At 43.0% G+C, this 27,792-nt stretch overlaps 1 protein-coding gene across 1 annotated transcript in view; it reads left to right on the top strand.

Moving 5' to 3' along the window:
- The first annotated feature begins 308 nt into the window (after positions 1-308).
- Positions 309-27,792, top strand: part of LOC122939065 (maternal DNA replication licensing factor mcm6) — a 120,696-nt gene continuing 93,212 nt past the window's right edge. Inside the window, exons 1-5 of the mRNA XM_044295011.1 lie at positions 309-412; positions 7,377-7,523; positions 7,736-7,846; positions 11,734-11,983; positions 12,645-12,810. Of these exons, the coding sequence (XP_044150946.1) occupies positions 309-412; positions 7,377-7,523; positions 7,736-7,846; positions 11,734-11,983; positions 12,645-12,810 (778 nt within the window). The remainder of the gene's footprint in view (positions 413-7,376; positions 7,524-7,735; positions 7,847-11,733; positions 11,984-12,644; positions 12,811-27,792) is intronic.

Raw genomic sequence — 27,792 nt, 5'->3', positions numbered from 1 at the left:
AGTGAATGGGGCTTCAGTGAAAAACACATTGCATCCGCAAGCAAGTGCAGATGCAATGCGCTTTTCACTGATGGTCGCTAGGAGATGTTGTTTGTAAACCTTCAGCATTGCACTCGCACGGAAAAAACTGACTGAACTTGCTTGCAAAATGGTGCGAGTTTCACTGAACGCATCTGGACACACTCGTGTGAAAGAGGCCTTACTGATTGATACTGGGAGGGGCCGTGGGAAGGCGCAGAGATTACAAAGGAGCACATGTGAGCATTGGTTGCAGGGTGTGTCTGCTTTACTACTTTCCTCTTGTGATCATGGAGTTAGGTGACCCAGCAACAGCATCTGAAACTTCAGGACAGCAAATGAAAGATGAACTGTCTGATAAGTGTCAAAAACTCTTCTTGGAGTTTTTAGAGGAGTAAGTCCGGGTCATTGTAATAGTATTGAAGACATTACTGATTTTTATTATGTTGTACTTCAGTATTGGAGTTTGTGTGGGGCCATGGCTGGTATAGCATTGCATTGTGTTATATTATGCTTCAGGCCTCATGCACACAAATGGTTTTTTTGCTGTCTGCAAAAAAACGGTTTCTGTTGTTCCGTGATCTGTGTCCGTTTTTTCTTCCGTGAGTCTTCCTTGATTTTTGGAGGATCCACGGTCATGAAAAATGAAAAAAAAATCTGTCAAGTTTGCCTTTGAAATGATAGGAAAAAACGGACACGGATCACGGACGTGGATGCCCATCTTGTGTGCATCTGTGATTTTTCACGGACCCATTGACTTGAATGGGTCCGTGAACCATTGGCTGTGAAAAAAATAGGACAGGTCCTATTTTTTTTCACGGACTGGAAACACGGATCGCGGACGCGGATGCCAAACGGTGCATTTTCTGTTTTTTCTTTTTTCCAACGGACCCATTGAAAGTCATTGGGTCCGTGAAGAAAAACGGAACAACGGCCGCGGATGCACACAATGGTTGTGTGCATGAGGCCTCACTCACATGTTAGTGTTTGGTCAGTGATTTTGAACCAAAACCAGGTGCGGCTCTAAACGCAGAGCAGGTGCAGAGTTTTCTCTTATACCTTATATCTATGGGGCTCCATTCCTGGTTTTGGCTCACAATCACTGATGGAAATCGCTGACCAAAACGCTGATGTGTGACTGAGGCTTTATGGTGAATTTAACCCCATACTGATCAGTCGGTTTTGAGCCTTTGGCCGAATGCACACAGACGTGAGCGGTCCGTGGTATCCTGGCCTGACATCCTGCTGAGAGCAGGAGCGCACAGCGGCATTGGTTGCTATGATGCCGTGCGCTTCATGCCGCCGCTCCACTACAGTATTACATTTGTATAGATCATACCACTGTATTACTGTAGTGGAGCGGCGGCATGAAGCGTCATAGCAACCAATGATGCCGTGCACTCCTGCTGTCAGCAGGATGCCAGGCTGGGATACCACGGACCTCTCACGGCCATGTTCCACAGCTGTGTGCATTCGGCCTTACTGTCCATCTATGTAGCTGCATAAGGGCTTGTTTTTTGCAGGACAAGTTGTAGTTCTTAATGGTCCCATTTTGGGGTACACTAACTTATAGTTTTTGCCTAATAAATTTAGCAGCATCCATTTTTTAGCATGACTAACATAACTTGATTCTCTTATGCTCTACAAAAACCTTTAAAAAATAAAAAAAATTCTTGCATCGCCACATCTCAAGAACCATAACTTTTCTTTCTATGGAGATCTGTGAGGGCTTAATTTTTGCTGAACTCTGTTTTTATTGATATCATTTTGGAGTATGTAACACTTTTTGTTAGTTGTTTTTTTCTTTCTGTTTTTATTGGTGGCTAATAATAATAAAAAAGCTAGTGTGTGTGTGTGTGTGTGTGTGATAGTGTGTGTGTGTGTGTGTGTGTGTGTGTGTGTGTGTGTGTGTGTGTGATAGAGAGTGTGTGTGTGTGATAGAGAGTGTGTGTGTGATAGAGAGTGTGTGTGTGATAGAGAGTGTGTGTGTGTGATAGAGAGTGTGTGTGTGTGATAGAGAGTGTGTGTGTGTGATAGAGAGTGTGTGTGTGTGATAGAGAGTGTGTGTGTGTGATAGAGAGTGTGTGTGTGTGATAGAGAGTGTGTGTGTGTGATAGAGAGTGTGTGTGTGTGATAGAGAGTGTGTGTGTGTGATAGAGAGTGTGTGTGTGTGTGATAGAGAGTGTGTGTGTGTGATAGAGAGTGTGTGTGTGTGATAGAGAGTGTGTGTGTGTGATAGAGAGTGTGTGTGTGTGTGTGTTAGAGAGTGTGTGTGTGTGTGTGTTAGAGAGTGTGTGTGTGTGTGTGATAGAGAGTGTGTGTGTGTGTGTGATAGAGAGTGTGTGTGTGTGTGTGATAGAGAGTGTGTGTGTGTGTGTGATAGAGAGTGTGTGTGTGTGTGTGATAGAGAGTGTGTGTGTGTGTGATAGAGAGTGTGTGTGTGTGTGATAGAGAGTGTGTGTGTGTGTGATAGAGAGTGTGTGTGTGTGTGATAGAGAGTGTGTGTGTGTGCGATAGAGAGTGTGTGTGTGTGCGATAGAGAGAGTGTTATTTTGGACACACCTTCTCATTCAAAGAGTTTTCTTTATTTTCATGAATATAAAAATTGTAGATTCACACTGAAGGCATCAAAACTATGAATTAACACATGTGGAATTATATACATAACAAAAAAGTGTGAAACATCTGAAGATGTCATATTCTAGGTTCTTCAAAGTAGCCACGTTTTGCTTTGATTACTGCTTTGCACACTCTTGGCATTCTCTTGTTGAGCTTCAAGAGATAGTCACCTGAAATGGTTTTCACTTCACAGGTGTGCCCTGTCAGGTTTAATAAGTGGGATTTATTGCCTTCTAAATGGGGTTGGGACCATCAGTTGCGTTGTGGAGAAGTCAGGTGGATACATAGCTGATAGTCCTACTGAATAGACTGTTAGAATTTGTATTATGGCAAGAAAAAAGCAGCTAAGTAAAGAAAAACGAGTGGCCATCATTACTTTAAGAAATGAAGGTCAGTCAGTCCGAAAAATTGGGAAAACTTTGAAAGTGTCCCCAAGTGCAGTCATAAAAACCATCAAGCGCTACAAACAAACTGCCTCACATGCAGACCGCCCCAGGAAAGGAAGACCAAGAGTCACCTCTGCTGCGGAGGATAAGTTCATCCGAGTCACCAGCCTCAGAAATCGCAGGTTAACAGCTGCTCAGATTAGAGACCAGGTCAATGCCACACAGAGTTCTAGCAGCAGACACATCTCTAGAACAACTGTTAAGAGGAGACACTGTGAATCAGGCAGGGGCGAAGCTAAAGGCTCATGGGCCCTGGTGCAAGAGTTCAGCTTGAGCCCCCCTTCCCTCAAACTTTCGTGCTGCATGAGGCAAAAATTGAAACTGCACCCCCCCTCCTCCATACTAAATTCTTAACCTAACCCCTTCTGTCCAGCCAGAGGTGTAACTTGCATACACTTTCTATAATACCAGTGTCTTCTTATGTGGCACAAGGGTCTTTGGGCCCCTCAGGCTCCTGGGCCTGGTAGCGACTGCTACCTCTGCAACCCCTATAGCTACGCCCCTGCCCATAGCATAGGTATGATTGTTGCATTTTAATGTAGCAAACAAGTAGGCGATGATCAGAAATGATCATCCCCATTGCCAATCACTACCTGCTTTATCGGCCCATGTAAAAGGCACTTAATTATCTGCGGATGTTGTGAACTCCCAAGTTACCCAATACCAGTTTCTAATGCATAGGATTCAATAGTAATATGATTACCAGTATGGATCTTCAGCCTATTAATACATACTGTATAGAGCTAAAGTTGATCGCCGGTATCTACCAACTGTGTGCCCCAGTTGCAGGAGATCTCATTTATCAGACTGAAGAACACGGAGGGTTAACTTGCCTGTAGATACAATACAGCATGGAAATATCAGTCATAAAAAAGCCAAATTTAAAAAGGGATTTCTTGGTTTAGAAGATCTATTTTAGAATGGTATTTGAGGGACATAAACTTAATTAGGAAGGATCGCCATTCAGGAACCTCATTTTCAGGTGGGTCCAGCATATCTAAACATTACACAAATGGTCCATGGTTTCAGTGAGGATTGCATAATGTTTCATTTCTCCTGAGGTGGCGCTACAGGGTAACACATACTCCCTCTTAGGTTTCCCATACAGATGATCATTTGGGGTTTCAAAAGAAGGACACTCTGATCATCTTCTCATCATTTGAGCCTTCTAGCAAGAAGGGTGTGTTCAAAGTGGGCAACCAATAGATCTACCTTCAGAGCTCCTACAGGGTTTGTCACCCTTCTGGAAAACATGATATAATATGAGGAACATCTGCCATTCATGGCAGCATTGTAATAGGTCCTAAGTCTTGCTGGAGACATGTACCGGACTGCAGACTTGGTTCTCTCTGGAAAATCCACTTAATCCTGACTAAGCACCATTAAAACCATTCCACACAGCGATGATACATTCCAGGAGGGGGCTACATTTCCACTTCCTACACAGCTGTGCCATGTGTCTTGTATTCTGCTACACACGACATGCACAGTAGTAATGACACTGCTGCCCTGCAAAGCACAGACCACTGAGTTTACTAAGGTACCAGAGGATGAGAAGGAAGAGCCTAAGCTTATGGACAATGAATGGCTTGTGTAATAAGTCCACCCTGATGTAGACACATGGTGGGACATTGGCATCAGAGTAGAGACACTGTCACGACTAGACAGTCTCAAAACTCACCTCGCTGCCGCCAGCCACCGCACGTCCGCACTGCCACGGCAGCTACGCCACTGCTGCCGCCTGCTTCCAAGTGTCTGACTGGGAGCCGGAAATGCGTGGAAACCACGCCTCCGGCTCCTCCTCACTCAGTCAGACCCGGCTCACTCAATGTTGCGGCCGCCCCCTCTGACAGCCTGCGATGCGCCGTGCGCACTGACCCCGGGGCGGGCCCTGGCCTGGATTTTGAATAGGAGGTGGTGGGGGGGCCCGGTCGCAATTGCGACTGCTGCGACCCCTGTAGCTACGCCACTGGAATCAGGCCTTCATGGTAGAATATCTGCTAGGAAACCACTGCTAAGGACAGGCAACAAGCAGAAGAGACTTGTTTGGGCTAAAGAACACAAGGAATGGACATTAGACCAGCGGAAATCTGTGCTTTGGTCTGATTAGTCCAAATTTAAGATCTTTGGTTCCAACCACCGTGTCTTTGTGCGACGCAGAAAAGGTGAATGGATGGACTCTACATGCTTGGTTCCCACCGTGAAGCATGGAGGAGGAGGTGTGGGGGTGCTTTGCTGGTGACACTGTTGGGGATTTATTCAAAATTGAAGGCATACTGAACCAGCATGGCTACCGAAGCATCTTGCAGCGGCATGCTATTCCATCCGGTTTGCGTTTAGTTGGACCATCATTTATTTTTCAACAGGACAATGACCCCAAACACACCTCCAGGCTGTGTAAGGGCTATTTGACCATGAAGGAGAGTGATGGGGTGCTGCGCCAGATGACCTGGCCTCCACAGTCACCGGACCTGAACCCAATCGAGATGGTTTGGGGTGAGCTGGACCGCAGAGTGAAGGCAAAAGGGCCAACAAGTGCTAAGCATCTCTGGGAACTCTGTTAAGACTGTTGGAAGACCATTTCAGGTGACTACCTCTTGAAGCGCATCAAGAGAATGCCAAGAGTGTGCAAAGCAGAAATCAAAGCAAAAGGTGGCTACTTTGAAGAACCTAGAATATGACATATTCAGTTGTTTCACACTTTTTTGTTATGTATATAATTCCACGTGTTCATTCATAGTTTTGATGCCTTCAGTGTGAATCTACAATTTTCATAGTCATGAAAAAAAAGAAAACTCTCTTTGAATGAGAAGGTGTGTCCAAACTTTTGGTCTGTACTGTATCTCTATCTCATCATTAAGTGCAGAGTGGGTCTTTAATTGTCGAGACTAGATAACAGAGCAAAATATTTTTTCAGACAGTCTCTTATAACTTTCATAAGTCTTCTTCAATTTTGTACACATGGCCTTTAATTGATCTTCATTATAGCCTGATCCATATGCTGCATCCATACATTGTTTAGTCTTTTCCCACAAACTGGATAAGTTATTACAGATCTCAATTTTGTTAGGAGGGCCTCTTTCATTCTTAATGAGGGTCTGGAAATCCTTTTAGCTGCATCTTACATTTCCATTTGTTACACAGCAGCTACCTCTAGTGGTTAGTTCAGTCTTTCTGACACCCTGCCAACATGGTAAGCTACTGAAAGGCAGTCACATGACCTACTGCAGGTGTTTTTGAGTTAAGCCTTGCGATGTATCAATATGATGGGCTCTTCCCTGTAACTTGATAGCAGGCAGATGATATTTGTCTCAGAAAAACGGGGCTGAATGCAGTTCCTTGTTTGTATGAAAACTGCAATTTCTAGAAGCTTCTGCGATCCTCAATGAATGCAGTGCAGAGCAGGATATGATGAAAAAGTCTCACAAGCGGTGCAATTACACTCCACTGCAGCAAGCAGGAGACTAATGATGATGTCTTCTTACTTGGAGGATGGGAATATTCTATCCTTAGCAAGAGAAGACTACTAAGGCAATTCTTTTACTGTTGCGTTTCAAAAGTCAGCTATAAACAATCACGCACCTGTGTAGAGCAATCTCTATGCGCATGGAAGTGACTTGTTTGAATTTGACTTTCTCTACTTACATCAAGTAGGCTTTTAATCCAGAGAATAAATTACAAGATGTTGCAGGGTAATCCAGATGGTAAAAGAATTATGCCAACATTAACTCGTAACTCAGAAGATTGATGCTGCTACTCAGAAAGCTGGGCACACTATGAGCAAGTCATCATTGGGAAAACAGGGAGTGGCTAGGCTAAACTATCTAGAGGCCTGAAAATGGGGGGGGGGGGGGGGCGTATATACCAATACACAGTGCAGGATACTGGAACAGAACACTGAGGGCCGCACTTCAAGAAGAGTGGGATTCCATATATCAGCAGACAAGAAGTTGACTTGTGAACAGCATGAGACGTCATTGTCAAGCTGTAATTGATGCTCAAGGCCACATGACAAGTTGAGGCATTGACATTTTTTGTGGGCATATAACCACCACTGTTTGAGAGGAGGACATCACCTTTGTATACTTCTGCTTAAATGTCCTACTTTTATTATATAATATCACTGTAGCGTGACCTTTTTATGTTTTCTAGAAGTGAGGTTGACCTAACGGAGGACAAAATGGATCTACCAATAAGAGTAATCCAGCTTTCTGGTCTCAAACAGCCTATTTCACCAAGTCTGCAGTGTTTTAATATTTCACTTATAATAAACTCACTTTAATTCCATTATAGATGCAAAGGTAAAGATGGAGGAAACCTGTATGTATCTGCAGCTGAGGAGTTAATTCGACCAGAAAGAAATACATTGGTGGTAAATTTTACAGACATTGAATATTACAACCAGCAGCTTGCTACCACAATCCAAGAGGAATATTATAGGTATTTTTTTATTTTATGTAATTACTCATTAATGCATAGCACAATTAATTTACAGCTAGGGCAGTACTTACTTTAAAGGTGGTTTTTAATCTCTTAAAGTGATGGCATATTGTTTGCTTCTCTGACAGATGTAAGATGTGTAGTCAAATGATAAACTGTAATGTGCTTGCATGTGTAATACAATTTTTTTCATTCTCTTCATTCCCTAATAGAGTATATCCCCATCTGTGCCGAGCTGTTAGAAACTTTGTTAGACAGATTGGGAACGTACCACTCAATAAAGAGTTCTATGTTGCATTTTCAGACTTTCCTGCAAGACAGAAGTAAGATTTTATTTACTAATACATTTTTTCAACAATTTCTGGAAGGCAGATTTTGCTTGACTGGTTTATTTACACCATGTCCCCTTTGAAGCCCCCCTGATGCACCCCTAGAGTAGAAACTCCATGAAAGTGACCCCATTTTGGAAACTACAGGATAAGGTGGCAGTTTTGTTGGGACTATTTTTAGGGTACATATGATTTTTGGTTGCTCTATATTACCTTTTTGTGAGGCAAGGTTACCAAATTTCATATCCATTTGCCATAAACTGTTGAACACCTAAAGGGTTAATAAAGTTTGTAAAATCAGTTTTAAATACCTTGAGCGGTGTCGTTTCTTAGATGGGGTCACTTTTATGGAGCTTCTACTCTAGGGGTGCATCAGGGTTTATTCAAATGGGACATGGTGCCCAAAAAAAAGATATCAAACAAAATCTGCCTTCCAGAAACCATACGGCGTTCCTTTCCTTCTGCGCCCTGCTGTTTGGTCATACAACAGTTTTACGACCACATATGGGGTGTTTCTGTAAACTGCAGAATCAGGGTACTAAATATTAAGTGGTGTTTGGCTGTTAAACCTTGCTTTGTTACTGGAAAAAAACTGTTTAAAATTGAAAATTTGCCAAAAAATATCTGTTTTCGCACAGTTTTTATTAAAATTTTGGGACAGTGTTCATCTGAGGGGTTAGGTCATGGGGTATTTTTATAGAGCAGATACTTACGGACGCGACAATATGTCTACTTTTTAAAAAAATTATTTAGGTTTGACACTATTTTTATAAACAAAAAACATTTTAGTATATCCATAGTCTTTTTTTTTTTTTTTCTTTTTTTTTTTTTGCCATTATCTTAGCTATGACTTTTTTTGATTGCATGTATAAAATAATAATATTTTAGAAAAATAAGTTTTATTTTATTTGTCTCAAGTCTGAGAGCTAAAATTTTATTTTTTCGATTGTCAATGGCTAAATGGAATTAAAGTTGGCAAAGGGCATTATAAATTTAGTACTCCATGGAAGTGTGGTACTCCCTGAAGCAAACAATAATGCAGAAGCCCGGATGATCGGGGCATGTGTCACACTGAGTGGTGGTGTCCTTCCGTATCACTCTCCTGTGACACACTCTGCACCTTTTTTGGGTCTGTCCCTTCTTTCCAGTATGGGGGACCACACCTGGAAAGTATTGGTCAGGGACGATCCGGGCGCCTCCAGTTCCAGGTACTACAGCCTGCTCTTTCCTGGTCAGAAAAGATCAGGGCCTTGAGGACTGCCTCATAGAAGTACAGGAATTTTCCTGTGTTGCCAGCGCTCTGGGACAGCACAAAAGAGTTGTACAAGGCAACCTGTACCAAGTAGACCGCAACTTTTTTTGTACCATGCCTGGGTTTTGCGCATGGTGTTATATGGCTTGAGGACTTGATCAGAGAGATCAACTTCTCCCATATACCGATTGTAGTCGACGATGCAATCTGGCTTGAGGACTGTTTCCGTGGTACCTCGCGCAGGGACAGGGTTGATGCCGTTACCGTGAATTGTGGACAGTGCAAGGACATCCCTCTTGTCCTTATATCTGACCAGCAACAGGTTTCCACTGGTAAGGGCACAGGTCTCACCCCTGCGGATAAGTACCTGGAGGGGGTGGGTAGGGAGGCCACGTTGATTTTTCTGCACGGTCCCACAAGCGGACGTGGATCTGGCGGCGAGGGACTGATACAAGGGGATACTAGAATAAAAGTTATCCACGTACAGGTGGTAACCCTTATCTAGCAGTGGGTGCATAAGGTCCCACACAAGTTTCCCGCTAACGCCCAGAGTGGGGGGACATTCTGGGGGTTCAATATGGGAATCTCGCCCCTCGTACACACAAAACTTGTAAGTGTACCCTGAGGTACTCTCACATAATTTGTACAGCTTCACGCCATACCTCGCTCTCTTAGAGGGAACATACTGGTGGAAAATGAGTCTCCCCTTGAAAGCAATGAGAGACTAATCAACCGTGACCTCCCTTCCAGGTACATAGGCCTCCCAAAATTTGGCTCCAAAGTGATCTATGACCGGCCTGATTTTGTACAGGCGGTCATAGGCAGGATCACCTTGGGGGGGACATGCTGTATGATCTGCATAATGCAGGAATTTCTGGATGGTCTCAAACCAGGTACGTGTCATGGCCATACTGTAAAGTGGGGTCTGGTAAAGGACGTCCCCACTCCAGTAATGCCTGACACTGGTTTTTTTGACTAGGCCCATGTGCAGCACGAGTCCCCAAAACGTTCTAATCTCTGCTGCACTGACCAGAGTCCAGCCACCAGCCCTAGACAAAAAGGAGCCTTGGTGTTGAGCAATGAACTCTAGGGCGAACACGTTTGTTTGCTCCACAATCAGATTCACAGAGTGGTCACTGAAAAATAGACTAAAATAGTCATATTCAGTGAAGCCCACTGTGGGAATCTGGATTCCTGCTTGGCCAACAAAATTGGGAATCACAGGCTCAAAATGCTCTAGTGTACACCAGACAAGTTCACCGGTAGGGGGTTCCGGTGGACTTAACTGGTGGGCTGGAAAACTGCTATGAGCCTCAGAGGTTCCCTAGCATGGTGGTCCCCTTGCTCCGCCGCCTAGGGGGCTCATCATTGCTAGATTAGGAGGACGCGGATGACAAAAGGAAGCATCTGGCGGGCCATAGGGGGGAGTGCGTGCGTGGAAATCTTTATTTAGTGTGTGTGTGGGGGCACAGGTGTTCGCGGACTTATCCCTAAAACTAACAAAAAAATAAAAAGGCCAAAATATGTAAAAAAAAAAAAAAAAAGAAAATAAAAACTTCAAACTCTCTGATCAGCCATCTGAAGCTGATCAGCGGTGGGGTGTGTGATGCACTAACAGTGGCCGGATGCTAAGAGTGTCGGCCACAGTCAGCGTACGTAGAAAAAAAAAAAAAAACTTGCGTCCAAAAAAAAGTGTGTGTGTGTGGGGGGGGAGCTGCAGCACCCCTGGGGGGTCTAGGGTCACACAGCTGTGCTGTGTACCTACCCCAGACACCCGATTAGGGTGATGCAACAGTTAAAACTTTTCAACTTTTTTTTTTTTAAACTAAACTTTCCCTGAATATCCCTGCCTAACCTAACCTGTCCCTAACCTTTCCCTAAATACATTTTAGTGCCAGATGGCACTGTGGAGGGTCAGAAGGAGAGGTGCTGGGCACCAATGGGGGTGCTGGGTCTGGAGATCCGATGCAGCCTCCTCTCTCCTCTCTCCTCTCTCCAAAGAGGTAAAGGAGAGCTGCAATAATTTGAACCTCCCGCCCGCCCTGCAGCCAATCAGAAGCGATCCTGAGAAGGTGATGTCGCAATCACCTCTCTGGATCGCAGGATGGTGATTGGTGGTGTGATAGTACACCACCAATCGCCATCCTGTTCCGGGTTATTGGAAACGCCTGCGGTTTGCTGCGATCGCTGATACGGGGGTGCCTGCTGATTTTATTTCAGCCGGCACCCAGTTCCGATCACCGCACGGCGATGATCGGAACTACACATAACGTACCGGTACGTCATGTGTCCCTAAGGGGTTAAGATAAAAATAGAGCAATAATGAGTTTTTTTTTTTTTGTTTTTTTTTTAAAAAGGTCTGGAGATCAGAGATAAGGAGTGATCAGCTGAACATCCTGATTTGGGGGGGGATAAATATAAGCACAGCTTGCTACCTGAGAATATCAAGACTACTGTGTAAGAGAGAGGGGCTGGATATTTTTAGTAAAGACAGATTTTTACAAAAAAATTGCTTAAAAGGAGTATAATGCAATAATATGCCCCCAAAAGGTACCTATAGCCATTAATGCAGAAAAAAATTGCCCAGATATAAATTTATTAAATATGTATTTTTTTTTTTCTCTAATAGGATACGAGAACTTGGTTCTTTAAAAATTGGAACTTTGCTTCGTATTAGTGGTCAAGTTGTGAGGACTCATCCAGTTCACCCCGAACTTGTCAGTGGCACATTTCTATGTATGGATTGCCAATCCGTAGTAAAAGATGTGGAACAACAGTTTAAATATACTCAGCCAACTATATGTAAAAATCCAGTTTGTGCCAACCGCCGCAGGTTTACGCTGGATGCAAATAAGTCACGATTTGTTGATTTCCAGAAGGTACACTTTTTTTTGTTTTTGTTTTTCCATTTTTTTTTTTTTTTTTAACCTTCAAGTTCCAGCTGTTCAGGTTTTTAGCCAACAATACGCAACACAGGTTTAAACACTGTAATTTAAGTTTAGATTAAAGTTATATTTTACAAGTAAAATATTTCATTAGTTCCTAAAAAACATATGCTAATCGTTAATTAATTTCAATGAACCTGCTGTGGTGGCTCTCCTTCAAAATTTTGGACTCAACCCATCAAGAGGTGTACACCTTACTCTAGTTAGAAGGAATGACCGTTAAGTGAAGACTGCTAACATGGTTGTAATAACAATGCAGTGTTTCTATGGTCTGAAGGCTTGACATGTTAGAAACGGTAGAAAGATGATCACAAATAAGGAAATATTTTATTGCAAAGATGGTAAAGACTCAATCTCAAACTATTATACATTTTGGACTTTGAAAGCCATGTTGCTACGGCAGTATTTCAAATTCGAACAAGAGTATAACTAATATGGTAAATGGAGACATCTAGAGGCTTCTCTATAGATTACATTATTGGTTTGTTGGTGTGAAATCCTATTCTGTTCACTTTTTGAAATATAATTTTATATTAGAATTTATGTACTGCTGTATATTTTTGTTATTTTAAAATTTAACTTCCTGATTTCTTAGGTGAGAATTCAAGAAACACAAGCAGAGTTACCTCGTGGTGCTATTCCACGGAGCGTTGAAGTTATACTTCGTGCAGAAGCCGTTGAATCTGCAATGGCGGGAGATCGCTGTGATTTTACAGGCACATTGATTGTTATACCAGATGTCGCTGCGCTATCAGTAGGAGGTATATTTTCACATTTATTTTGAATCGGAAAAAATGAGCGTAAGGTGCAATCATTTGTCTTTGAGGAAAACGTATCTAATAATCAACTATTCTAATACTAGGATAGGTAATCAGTAGGGATAAGCGAATCCGGACCACCACGTTCGGTAAGTGACTAAGCATGTGGGCAGTTGTAAGTAATTGCAGTATTGGCTGCCGCACCATGTGGCAATGCATGCATAAATGCTGGTTTACATGGGGCACTGCCATTCTGCTCTGACTAGTGTAGGGACAGGACACTGAAGCAGGCAGGGAGAGTATTAGGCTTTTATTAGTTTTAAAAAGTGTGCTAGCGAACTGTAGGTATTGTTGATGGGTGTCATACAGAACCTTTGCACCAGTGAGACAGAAATACCATACTAAGGCCAAATGCATACAGCTGTGGAACATGGACGTGAGCGGTCCGTGGTATCCCGGCCTGGCGTTCTGCTGACAGCAGGAGCGCACGGAGTCATTGGCTGCTATGACGCCGTGCACTTCATGGCACCGCTGCACTAAAGTAATACACTCATATGATCTATACGATTGTATTACTGTAGTGCAGCGGCATGAAGCGCACGCCGTCATAGCAACCAATTACTCCGGGATGCCAGGCCGGGATACCGCGGACCACTCTTGTCCGTGTTCCACAGCCGTGTGCATTCGGCCTTAAGCTGTTCAGTCTGTTGGGCTTTTGGCATATTTCTTTTGGTGTAATCCTACTCTTTTGCACCAGTCACAGGGAAATATATAGTTAATCAGTATGTTAATTGTGTGGGTGAGACATACTAATTTTGTCCTACCTCCCCCAACACCTCTTTTGCATCCGTGACACATCTGTCCGGCAATTTAATGGGTGATTGTAACTAAATGAGCAGAGCTTCAACTAGGGGTTGTGGTTTTGGTAGAGCTCCTGATGCAGGGGGAGGATGTTGTCTATCTGTGCTAGCTATGCGACCAAATAAAACTCCTCCCCTGGTACACGCAGGAGACAGGATGTTACATTTTGTAGGCCCGAATACCGATGTACGAATTGTGAGGCCAGAACTAGTAGAGGTGGCAGTAGATTGGATGTCTGACAGTGCCTCCAGTTCCTTCACATTGTCTTCCACCCGGTCTACTACTGAAGGCACAGAGTTGGCAACGGCAGCCCACGGGCATCTGTCAACACCTTGCATATCAGCCAAGCAGTCTGAGCCCCAAGTCATGCAGCAGTCACTTATGCTTTTTGATGACTCTACTGGTGGGGTTTCTATGGGCCATTAACCTAGCCCTGCCCCAGAAGTTGAAGAGATTGCATGCACTGATGCCCAACCACTTATGTTTGAAGATGTGAGAGAACTACCGCAGCACGTCTCTAATGATGAAACACAGGTGTCAACTGCTGGGGCTTTCTGCAGTGTGCATACCAGCCATGATGGCAGTGGTGAGAAGTGTGTGGAAGATTATGGGGCGGATGATGAGGTCCTAGACCATACATGGCATCCAGGTCAGGCCAGTGACATGTGCAGTTTGGAGGAAGAGGAGAGGGGCATGCAGCATCAGCCGCACAGCAAAAGAGAGAGCAGGGTGCAAAAGCAGAGTGGCCGTCCCCCAACCAATATGCCTGCTACTGCCAAACATGCCAAGAGACATGGCACACCAAAGCCGGTGCATAGGAGTTCCCTGGCCAGGACACCGAACATTGGTGGTTTGCACTCTCTGCAGTCAGAGCCTGAAGCGAGGCATAAATGTTGTCAACCTGAGCACCACCTGCATGATCCAGCATCTAACTGCAAAGCACAATCTACAGTGGAGTAGTCACCTCAGGAACCATGAAAGATCCGAGGCTACTCCTGCTCACTCTTCTGCTGCAATCTTAGCCTCTTCCTCCCCCTCTGGAGCCACAGGCGCACCTGCCACTCTGAAAACAGAGTATATGGTAACCACACCACCACAGTCACCCAGCATGTCCACACTGTGCCATGGAAGCGTTCAGCTGTACATCCAACAAACAATGGCGCGAAAGAGGAAGTACCCCCCCTACCCACACGTGAGCTATGGCCCTGAATGCCAGCATTTCAAAACTGCTGGCCTTTTAAATGCTGCCATTCCATCTGACAGAGACAGACAGTTTTAAAAACGTAATGCCATCTATGTTATGTGGTTCCCACCAGCCACTACTTTTCAAGGCGGGCTATCCCTTCCCTGCACGAACAAGTGGCGGGAAAAATCAGGTGTGCTCTGCGCATGGCCATTAGTGGCAAAGTCTACATAATCCGCTTTCTCCTCTACCACCACCTCATAATGTCAGCGCAATATCTGCACCACCAACTTCAGCACAGCCAGAGGGAAATTAAAGTAGGCTGTTCTGAAACTCATGTTTGGGGGGGGGGGGGGGGAAGACCTCACACTGTGCAGGAACTTTGGGCAGGCATGGAAGGACAGATCGATGAGTGGTAGGTGCCGCTGAGCCTCAAGCCCGGCCTGGTGGTGTGTGACAATAAGCAAAATCTCTGGTGCTAACCGGTTTGACGCACATCCCTTGCCTTGCGCATTTGCTGAACTTGGAGGTGCAGAGGTTCCTGAAGAAGTACCCCGATATGTCAGAGCTGCTGCAGAAAGTGAGGCCCATCTGTGTGCTCTTTCATTGTTTTCACCTTGCTGCTGCTCGCCTGTCTGCGCTGCAGCGTAACTTTGGCCTTCCCAGTCACTGCCTCATATGTGACATACCCACAAGCTGGAACCCCACCTTACACATGCTGGAGAGATTATGTGAGCAGAAGCAGGTGATTAGTGGAGTTTCAGCTGCAGCACGCATTTCATCACCAATGAGTGGGTCTCCCATTGTTATACTCCAGCTCAGTTTGTGCATTCTCTTTGCCATTTCCAAATGTTTTTAGGCCTCCAAAACAAACAATAATAAAATAAATAATAATAAAACAAAATAAAAAAAGGTTGTTGACCTCCTCTTCTGCCTGCACCACCACGTCCGCCTGCACCACCACATCTGCCTACTCCTCCACTGGAACCTTTTGCCTCCAGGCTCAAGATTATTTCTTATATTGGCAGAGTAGAGAAGTATCCCATGCACACCAATGGCTAGGTGTGAACTAGCACAGTTTGAGCGTTATCTTTGCTATTTCACAATGTTTTGGGGCCTCCATAAACCAAAAAGGAAATAAATAAAACAAACAAAAAAAATAAGTTGGTGGCTTCTTCCTCCGCCTGCACCGCTGCCTCCTCCACTGGGACCTCAGTCTCCAGGCTCAAGACGATTTATGTCTTATATTGGCAGAGTAGAGAAGTATACCAGGGGCACCTATCCATTGTTGTACTCCAGCGCAGTTTGTAAGTTTTTTTGGTGGTCGACAATTAACGACCCCACCAAAAAATCAAGAAATGTAATTAGACCCATTTTGAATCCATCCAACTAATGCGGGAGAGGAAATTATTTAAATAAGTGTTGGCTTCACTTGCCGCCTCTTTCACCTACACCACAGTGTCCACAGCCTCCTCAACTTCCTACTCCATTTGGACCTCCGCATCTTGGTTCAAGATGTGTTTTGTTTTTTTTCCATTTTAAGTCCTTTTCCTATCCACATTTGTTTACAAGGCAATTGTACTGCTTTTACGCCTACTTTGGACCCCTTTGTAGCCTGCTAGCCCTTTCTATGACTTTGTTTACAGTCATTTTTAATGCCCCAAAGTTCGGGTCCCCTGTGACTTCAATGGGGTTTGTTCTGAACCCGAATCGACCTTTAAAACAAAGTTTGGCTGAACCCCTCGAACCAGGACATCCAGCGGTGGTCTTATCCCTAGTAATCAGTATCTGTTGGGGATCCAACATCCAGGACCAGATCCGCTATTTTGAGAAGGCATCGGCACTCCTATGAGCATCGTGGCCTTCTCTGTGCTTACAAAGCACAGTGCTGTACATTGTATAATATCCTTTCTAGGTATCGTGCTCAGCCCCATTGATCGATGATTCACTTCTGATACTGATGACCTATTCTGAGTAAAATCTTGGAAAACTCCTTTAAGTTAATTCACAGGTTTCTGTTTTGCTCTTTGAAAATGTTATGGCTTTATCCACCTCAACAGTTTTCTTTTCTAATTACTCCAATCAAGACTATATGAAAAGTTTTGTTTGAGAAATAAGAACTTGATTGCGAATAGAGATGAGCGAATCAAAGCTGATAAATGGGATTTGCACAGAAGCCGAATTTCCTTGCGCTTCGTGGTAACAAATCACAATTTTTTCCTAAAATGGCTGCTGCACATGTGAGGACATGGAAAAAGGAACTCTGGGAAGGTGGGATCACCCATAATGCCATGCATGCAGCCAGCCAGTCCCGTGATGTCACGGCCCTATAAATGTCGTCAGCCATCTTAGATTCTGCCATTAACCAGTGTACTTAGTACAGGGAGAGACATGAGCAGGCACTAGGACAGTTCTAGAAAAAAAACTTTTGTGCTAAAAAAAAAAAGATTTACAAGTGAAGGGAAAGATTATGCAAGGTGTAGGGAAAGGATAGGGAGGAATCATTCCACAGCATTTATGTTGAATAGGGTTCAGCAGGGGAGTTTACAGCCTGGGTATTAGGAACATTCCTATTACACCTTGCAGCACTGACTGGGGAAATAAATTGCCATTATACAGCTCTCTAATTCCAGCAAACCATTCTTTTTAGAGTGTAAGTGCTGATTGATAGAGGCAATAACCGGGTTTATTACAAGGAAATATTTCTAAGTCTTATGTGCTCTTGTGCGGTGAAGTTATGTTCTAAAGTGTTTTTTTGGCTTTTATTAGTGGGGGGGGGGGGAGGCTTAGTAGTAGAGTTGAGAAGACACCTGGATGTACGGGTTCGGCCGAACTTCACAAAAAAGTTTGAGTTTGGGACCCGAACTTGACCTGGACCTGAACCCCATTGAAGTCAATGGTAACTTGAACTTTTGAGCACTAAAATGGCTGTAAAAATGTAATGGAAAGGGCTAGAGGGCTGCAAATGCCAGCAAAATGTGGTTAAGAGCACTGCAAGTGCTCTGCAAACATGGATAAGGAAATGACTTTAAATAACATAAAATATGTAGAAATAAAAAATAATAATTTTGATCTAGGAGGACAAGGTCCATATAGAGTAGGAGGTTGAGGTGGTGGTGTAGGTGGAAGCAGCAGTGGAGGAGGAGGAGGTAGCCTAAAAACATTGGGAAATATAACCTGTGATAAACCCCTCCAGTCGTGCTAAACGCTCGTTCAGACAATACACTGGCTACAGGGCAGGCCAGCACTTCCAAGACGTAAAGGGCAAGCTCAGGCCATGTGCCCAATTTGGAGACCCAGAAGTTGAAGGGAGCAGACCCATCATTCAGTACGTGTAGGCGTGTGCACACATACTGCTCCACCATGTTGCATGTCCCTGTGATGTCCACGATCCAATTGGATATCTTTTCTATCAACTTTTGATGTTCTTTTATGCGCCTACCATATCTATCACGGGTGGCGGGGAATCTGTTCCAGTCCAGAGAGGGAGCCTGAGAAAGGGATACCACATCCAAGGGAGGTCAATGGATGAAATTAAATGTAATAGAGCGGAAATGTGGGACAAAGTATTGAAGCATAATTACCCACTCCCAACTCGGTGAGGTAGTGCCGATAAATAACAATACAGGACTATTAAGATGCCCTGTTATTGGAATGATTAATAAAAAATTATAGGGAATGTCACTGGTATTTTGGATTTGGAAACGTTAGCCAGGAGAGGCCCTTCTGCCGCTTTGTTGACTCTAGATAACTTCTGCCAAATCGCACGTCCCTGTGACATCCACCATCCATTTGGATATCTTCTCAATCAACTTTTTATGTTCTTTTCTGAGCCTACCATGTTGATCAGGGTTCCACGCCGGAGAGGGAGTGTGAGAAAGAGAGACCACATCCAAGGGAGATAAATGGATGACATTTTATTTTGATCAAGTATGGGGAAAGTTATTGAGACGCAAATGTGGGACAACTTGTTAAAGTTTAAGCATTGAATGAAAGAGGTGGCGTGCATTAAGTGAAGAAGAATTTCAGAATTTTGTTTCCCTGTCACCTATGCAGAGCAGGGGTTTATTCACATCCAAAATTTTAAAATGTTAACCCAAGAATGTAACAGAAAAATGTGTGAAATTTATTAACCTGTCCACTTGGTAGAACAGGGGTCTGACAGAAAAAAATTGTTTAACGTCACGCGAAAATGTAAACGAAAAATTAGTGAAATTTATTGAGCTGTCAACTAGGTAGAGGGGTATATTACACCCAAAAATTGGTGAATTTCACCTGAAAATGTAACAAAGTAGTGAAATAACATAAAATTGGGTGCAAATAAAAAGGTGGCAGTCCATATGGAGTAGGAATTTGGAGAGGCAGTGGATGTAGCGGTATAGGTGGAAGCAGCGTTGGAGGACGAGGTAGCCATCCAGGTTTTCGGTTTTAATTTAATGAAAAAAAAAAATTAAGGTACACTCCAAAAGAGTGTAAAATATCCAAAATACAAGAATGAGCAATTGCGCTGCAGTACAACAATGTCTGGTTAAGGCCGGTATACATGTCTATTCTGCACAAGGTAAGGACAAGTTCTGTGGCATCCATGCCTGGTTCATTTTAATGAACGTGAGCTTGTCCACATTGGCTGTGTGATAACGCCCCCTGCCGTGCTACACACGTTCAGGTAATAAACTGGCTGCAGGGCAGGCCAGCACTTCCAAGGCCTAAATGGCAAGCTCAGGCCATGTGCCCAATTTGGAGACCCTGAAGTTGAAGGGGGCAGACACATCATTCAGTACGTGTAGGCGTGTGCACACATACTGCTCCACTATGTTGGTAAAATGCTACCTCCTGCTAAGACGTTCCATGTCAGCTGGTGGTGCTGGTTGCTGTGGCTAGTGATGAGCGGCAGGGGTTATATTAAAATTTGCGATATTTCGCGAATATTTTGCAGCAAATTTATTGAATATTCGCAAATTCGAATATTCGTTATATTCTACGATATTTTTTTTTTAACTCGAGGTTGCCTTAATGTCCCATTCAATATTAAGGCTATGTGGTAGGAGGGTGCCCATCTCGTATATCCACTCTGCTTCTCTTTTATTTATTTGTTTTACAGGGTTACCCCCTCTCCAATGTCTACGCACCATTTCAACAGCACAGAATCTTAAACCAGTGGGATTTTTTTATGCACTTTTTTAAAATGGGCCGAAACACTGAGTCTCTAGACCTTTCTTAATGGATCACATATTTTATAGTATTTGTATTTGGCATGGTACAGAGACCACGCTTAAGGATTTTATCATATACATCAATAATAATGCCTGGAACATTGTGTTCACTGAGAATGCCAGTAAGAATGTGATCCAATTTTTTGGACCTGGAAATTGCGGTTGAACAAGGGAAAATAAAAACTAAAACCTATTTTAAACCGACAGATCGCAACTGTTACATTGATAGGCGTTGCCACTATAGACCTTGGATCCAGAATGTTCCTAAAGGGCAAGTACAGCGAATTAAACGCAACTGCACTGAAGTTGACGATTTTGAAATACAAAGTAACCTAATCCTTGAAAGGTTTAAGGAAAAAGTATATGAGATGGATCTGCTGTGTAAACAAAGGGAGGAAGTAAGATACAACAGTCTAACAAATAAAGATGAAGGAATTAGTGACAAACATAAAGAGGAACAATGGTGATAGGTTTAAATTTGCTTTCTCCACCACCTATTCTGTTCATTGCCCTCATATTAGGGAAATAATAAACAAAAATTGGAATGTTCTTAAGAATGATGGTGTAATAGGCATGTTAATTCCAGATAAACCCCCCTTTATATTTAAATGAGCACCAACTGTAAGGAATAAAATAGTACATGGGTGTTCTAACAAAGAACATGGTGCGGATTTTGTATGGGGTGCAACAATAGGGCCAAGGAAGACCAAAGAAACATCAATAAAAGTATGGTGATATCAACATCAAAACAGGAGTGTAAAATAAAAGGGAACCTTTCATGCGAAACAGCGGGGGTTTTCCACTAGTTAGAGTGCCCCTGTAAATTGCAGTATATTGGTCGAACTTTAAGAAAATTAAAAACCTGTATAGCCGAACATGTCTGAAACATTAAGAAAGGTCTAGCGACTCAGTGTTTCGGCCCATTTTAAAAGTGCATACAAAAAATCCCACTGGTTTAAGATTCTGTGCTGTTGAATTGGTGCGTAGACATTGGAGAGGGGGTAACCCTGTAAAACAAATAATATAAAAGAGAAGCAGAGTGGATATGAGATGGGCACCCTCCTACCACATGGTCTTAATATTGAATAGGACATTAAGGCAGCCTGTATGTCGTCATGTGCAAGCTGCTTAGATTATGCAAATATCCAAATTATTTTCCATGCGAAATTGCGGACGTGTGAATGGAACCTAAGGCGAAACCCGGGTCGGGCGCGTTTTATATGAATAAGCTTTTTACTTCGTGAATTTTGTAAGTACAATAAATTGTAAATTTACTTTACCACTTGGGTATTGCGCCATGTGCTTTTCTTTGTGAAGGTACTGGTGTCATTTTTGTTTTGGTTGGTGGCAAGACGCTGCAGGAGAGGTCCAGAGGAGTGGACTGTGAACAGCTATCTTTTGGATCGAGTGTTGAGTCTGCACTGTCTTAACTGCTGGAATTAGCGCGGTCCCTGAAATTGCTTGTGGATTATATATTCTAAAGCCCTGTCTGCCATGTATTAGTGGCAAAAGAAAAATATATTTTCAGCGTTGCACTTATATGTTAAAAAGTCTTGTATAGTGTAAAAGTGGAAAAAATAAGGGCCTATTTGCCGTTCAGTGGTGCAGTTATATAGTAGACATTTTTTGCGGTGAAAATTTCTATGTGAAACAGGCTTTTTTTGGGGAAAATTGATTGGTGATTGTAGACTTTGTTTTGTATGAAACAAATTCCATTATCCTTTCATTGCTGACATTTTTTATTTCAAACATGATTATTTTGGGAGGAAAATTGATAGGCGATTTATAGACCTCCTTTTGCTGTATGGACCGAATTGCATCATCGTGGGTCCTGCAGTAAACCTAATGGAGACTCTTATCACAACACACCAGCAGACTTTGCCTTTACCATCTATTCACAATTAAGTAAGTTGAAAGTAGGTTGAAAATATTCATATGTTTTTATCTACTCCGTCTGCATGCGATCTCCACAGCACACAAGACCTGACGGGAAAGTCTCTGCTTTGGAGTCAAAGTCCAGATTCTTAACATCAGGCGTTCCATCAGAATTGTGTGTAACATTCTTGCTCCCTGTGCAAAGCCATAACAAAAGGACTCCATAGGCATACACATCAGAGGAAGCTAAAGCTGGTTGCCCCAATTTTAATTCAGGAGCAGTAAACAGCGGGCAGCCAATAGAGGTGGATGAACTCCGCTGTTCTGTATCTCTTGTGAAGTCAATGTCTCCAACTATGCCCCTCCCACGATTTACTGCAAATATATATTTTTTTCATGTAGAAATCCAAGAATTATGTTGGAGGCATGTAGTGTATGCAAGCCATGTGCAAGCCCCTCTCCTCATTCTCACACTGTTTTGCACCTGGTTTGCCTGGGCGAACGAAGTCACACAGGGGAGGAACTACTCCGTGTCCTTCAGCAAACTGAAAATCGATCAGACCCTGAACCAGCAGGTGGTGGCATACTTGGAATGCACACTGCCAGCCATCATTGAAGATCGACTGGACTACTGGACAGCTAAACAAAATTTGTGGCCGCAACTGGCAGAGTTTGCCCTAGAAAAGCTGTCCTGCACAGCCAGTAGTGTGGAATCAGATCATGTGTTTAATGCAGAGGGGGCCATAGTTACCCCAAAGAGAACTCTCCTGTCCACCCTAGATGTGGAGAGACTGACCTTTTGTCAAGGTGAATCGGGCGTGGATCAGCCAGGATTTCCACCCACAAATGCCTGATGCATCTGTCTATATCATCCATTGTGCCACACCAACATTTTGACAAGAGACCGGTTTCTTCTCGCTACCTGCCTCAGCTACTATTCTGATGCTGCCACCCTCCTGATTCCACACATCTGATGCCAAGTGCTCCTTCTTTCACCCAGCATCTTCAGCTGGTACTGGTACTGCCATCCACCTCTACACTACACTGTCACCTTGCCACTCTGTGGCCTCCTGATGCTGCTGCCACCTCACCACTTCATGGCTGGGCCACTATTTGGCCTTTTTTGCTTGGCTGACATAATTTATTTGACCCTTCTTCTAATCTGTCAGAAGGAAGGAAAAATGAGACTCGCAACGGATTCTCTGTGTAGCAGCTGTAAGGCCTGTATGGTCCCATTAGAATTGGCTTATGATTTGGTGGCCAAAAGCAGGAGTGGGTACAAAACACAGAAGATATGCAAAAATTCTGTTCAAGTGTCCTCTGTTTTGGATCCACTCCAATATATATATATATATATATATATATATATATATATATATATATATATATATATATATATATATATATATATATATATATATATATATATATATATATATATATATATATATATATATATATATATATATATGTATGTATATATACAGACGTGGACAAAATTGTTGGTACCCTTTGGTCAATGAAAGAAAAAGTCACAATGGTCACAGAAATAACTTTAATCTGACAAAAGTAATAATAAATTAAAATTCTATAAATGTTAACCAATGAAAGTCAGACATTGTTTTTCAACCATGCTTCAACAGAATTATGTAAAAAAATAAACTCATGAAACAGGCATGGACAAAAATGATGGTACCCCTAGAAAACACAGAACATAATGTGACCAAAGGGACATGTTAATTCAAGGTGTGTCCACTAATTAGCATCACAGGTGTCTACAACCTTGTAATCAGCCATTGGGCCTATATATATGGCTCCAGGTAATCACTGTGTTGTTTGGTGATATGGTGTGTACCACACTCGACATGGACCAGAGGAAGCAAAGGAAAGAGCTGTCTCAAGAGATCAGAAAGAAAATTATAGACAAGCATGTTAAAGGTAAAGGCTATAAGACCATCTCCAAGCAACTAGATGTTCCTGTGAGTACAGTTGCACATATTATTCATAAGTTTAAGATCCATGGGACTGTAGCCAACCTCCCTGGACGTGGCCGCAGGAGGAAAATTGATGACAAATCTAAGAGACGGATAATCCGAATGGTAACAAAAGAGCCTAGAAAGACTTCTAAAGAGATTCAAGGTGAACTTCATGCTCAAGGAACATCAGTGTCAGATCGCACCATCCGTCGTTGTTTGAGCCAAAGTGGACTACATGGGAGACGACCAAGGAGGACACCATTGTTGAAAACGAATCATAAAAAAGCAAGACTGGAATATGCCAAACTACATGTTGACAAGCCACAAAGCTTCTGGGAGAATGTCCTGTGGACAGATGAGACAAAAATCGAAGTTTTTGCCAAGGCACATCAGCTGTATGTTCACAGACGAAAAAATGAAGCATATCAAGAAAAGAACACTGTCCCTACTGTGAAACATGGAGGAGGCTCTGTTATGTTCTGGGGCTGCTTTGCTGCGTCTGGCACAGGGTGTCTTGAATCTGTGCAGGGTACAATGAAATCTCAAGACTATCAAGGAATTCTAGAGAGAAATGTACTAGCCAGTGTCAGAAAGCTTGGTCTCAGTCGCAGGTCATGGGTCTTGCAACAGGACAATGACCCAAAACACACCGCTAAAAACACCCAAGAATGGCTAAGAGGAAAAAATTGGACTATTCTAAAGTGGCCTTCTATGAGCCCTGACCTCAATCCTATTGAGCATCTTTGGAAGGAGCTGAAACATGCAGTCTGGAAAAGGCACCCTTCAAACCGGACACAACTGGAGCAGTTTGCTCATGAGGAGTGGGCCAAAATACCTGCTGAGAGGTGCAGATGTCTCATTGACAGTTACAGGAAGCGTTTGATTGCAGTGATTGCCTCAAAAGGTTGCGCAACAAAATATTAAGTTAGGGGTACCATCATTTTTGTCCATGCCTGTTTCATGAGTTTATTTTTTTACATAATTCTGTTGAAGCATGGTTGAAAAACAATGTCTGACTTTCATTGGTTAACATTTATAGAATTTTAATTTATTATTACTTTTGTCAGATTAAAGTTATTTCTGTGACCATTGTGACTTTTTCTTTCATTGACCAAAGGGTACCAACAATTTTGTCCACGTCTGTATATATATATATATATATATATATATATATATATATATATATATATATATATATATATATATATATATATATATAATTTTTTTTTTTTTTTTTCTTTGCATTAGCAATACTGATGGATTACTGATCAAATGCTGACCGGGTGAAGGCGGAAGCTCCACAGACGGATTTTTTTTTTTTTTTTTTGTGGGTTATTGTTTTGATGGATCAGAGGAAGGGCACAATAATCGGTGACGTCAACGCAAACTTACTGCTGACACCCTCTCCACTCTGTCGGGGAACTCTACTTGTATAAGTGTTTTTAATAGAACAGGTGCTGTAGACCTCTATGTGGAAGCAGCTGAAGACTGTGTAAAAGGAGTGCGCTTCTTGGCGCTAACATCAACCTATAAGGCTAAATTCATACTTTTGAGTTATATGGTCAGTTTTGGCCCCGTGACTGCCCAAATAAGTAAAGTGTGCAGTGGTTCTAAGAGCGATGCCTGTCATCTGCATGTAATACGGACTCACAGCATTATTTCACTACAAAGAAGACTCCCTTTGCATGTTACTGCAAGGCACATTGTTCTACATCACTATAAAGGCACTCTGCAGCCAAAAAATAGCTGTTATATAAAGGAATTCTGCGCAAATATATTAGGCTCAAACCAAATTTGAAAAAAGAAAATTGTCAAACCGGCAAATGGATATTTTTTTTTTCAATAATTTGCTAATCTCTAATTGCAAAAGTAGATATAGCCCTTAAAGGGAGCCTGTTACCACATAATGCAGTAGTTGCAGTATCTCAGATTAGGGTACTTTATAAAATTGTTTATTTAATGTCCTGATTAACCATATAGTTGTGTATGGATCAGTTAGGATTAACCATACTGACTCCACCCTTGTAGGAAGCTAGTTTATTGACTTGGGTCCTACTCTAGTTAAAGGGACTCTGTCACCACTTTCTAACCCCCACTTTTAAAACTATAGTTCTGTCCATGGAGCCCCTGTGATTTCAATGGTGTTGTTATATGCGAAATCCGCAGGCTCGTTTTGATAAAAAAAGCTTTTATCTAACCTGTCAGTCATGAGGATAAGGTGCCCAGGGCGTTTCTCCTGGTCTGAACATGCCGCCAGCCGCCGCCGCCGTTGGTGCCCAGCTCCTCCTCTGCCTTGAATTTGCGCCGCCTGAATGTCAAGAAATACGCCTCCGGCTCTCCCTCAGTCCCCCCTCCTTCTTTTCTAAGATCCCGCTCGTGCGGCAGTGTTCGCGTTATCGGGAGGTTGAGCGAAGTGCGCATGCGCATGCGCACTTCGCTCAATGAGGCTGAATCGTAAAGTCTGCACGGGCGCATCAGGCACAGGCCTGTGCGCACGCGCGAAATTTTGGAAAAGGAGGGGGGACTGAGGGAGAGCCGGAGGCGTATTTCTTGACATTCAGGCGGCGCAAATTCAAGGCAGAGGAGGAGCTGGGCACCAACGGCGGCGGCGGCTGGCGGCATGTTCAGACCAGGAGAAACGCCCTGGGCACCTTATCCTCATGACTGACAGGTTAGATAAAAGCTTTTTTTATCAAAACGAGCCTGCGGATTTCGCATATAACAACACCATTGAAATCACAGGGGCTCCATGGACAGAACTATAGTTTTAAAAGTGGGGGTTAGAAAGTGGTGACAGAGTCCCTTTAAGTAAGGCCTCATGCACACAGCCTTACCATGTTTTGCGGTTCGCAAATCACTGATCCATAAAGATTGATTGAGAACGGGCTTGTGCATTTTGCGTTAAACAAAAGATATGACCCACAATAGATCAGTCCTTTCCTTGTCTGTGATACGAACAGGAATAGGGCATTTTTTTTTTTTTTAAGTCAATGGGGACCTGAACTTTTGAGCACTAAAATGGCTGTAAAAATGTCATGGAAAGGGCTAGAGGGCTGCAAATGGCATCAAAATGTGGTTAAGAGCATGGCAAGTGCTCTGCAAACAAATGTGGATAGGGAAATTAATTAAAATAACATAAAATGGGTAAAAATAAAAAATAATCTCTGCTCTAGGAGGACGAGGTCTATATGGAGTAGCAGGTTGAGAAGGCGGTGGAAGCGGTGGTGAAGGAGGAGGAGGTAGCCTACACTGCTTTTTGGTTTTACTTTTTTTTTTTTTTTTTTTTATTAGGGTACACCACAAAACATTGGAAAATATAACCTGTGATAACCCCCTCCAGTCATAATAAACACACGTTCAGACAATACACTGGCTGCAGGACAGGCCAGCACCTCCAAGGGGTAAAGGGCAAGCTCAGGCCATGTGCCCAATTTGGAGACCCAGAAGTTGCAGGTGCTGACCGCTGTCGGTCAATTCGTGTAAGCGTGTGCACACCTAGTGCCCCACCATGTCGCACGTCCCGTGATGTTCACGATCCAATTTGAGATCTGCTCTATCAACTTTCGATGCTCTTTTTTATGCGCCTACCATGGTGATCACGGGTGGCGGGGAATCGGGGTTCCAGGCCAGAGAGGGAGTGTGAGAAAGAGAGACCACATCCAAGGTAGGATTCATTTTTTCAAATTTAAAATTATAGAGTTGAAATATGGGAGAAATTATTAAAGCGTAAAAGTGTGACAACTTTTCAAAGTTTAAGCAATGAATAAAAGTATGTGGCGCACATTTAATTACTGAATATATTAAATTTTATTCCCTGTCAGCTATGCATAGCAGGTGTTTATTCACGTCTAAAATTGCATAATGTCAATCCAAGAAT

The sequence above is a fragment of the Bufo gargarizans genome, chromosome 5 (assembly GCF_014858855.1).
Source record: "Bufo gargarizans isolate SCDJY-AF-19 chromosome 5, ASM1485885v1, whole genome shotgun sequence".
Classification (NCBI taxonomy): domain Eukaryota; kingdom Metazoa; phylum Chordata; class Amphibia; order Anura; family Bufonidae; genus Bufo; species Bufo gargarizans.
The sequence above is the reverse complement of the archived record's forward strand: the minus strand, read 5'-3'. Positions and strand labels throughout refer to the sequence as shown.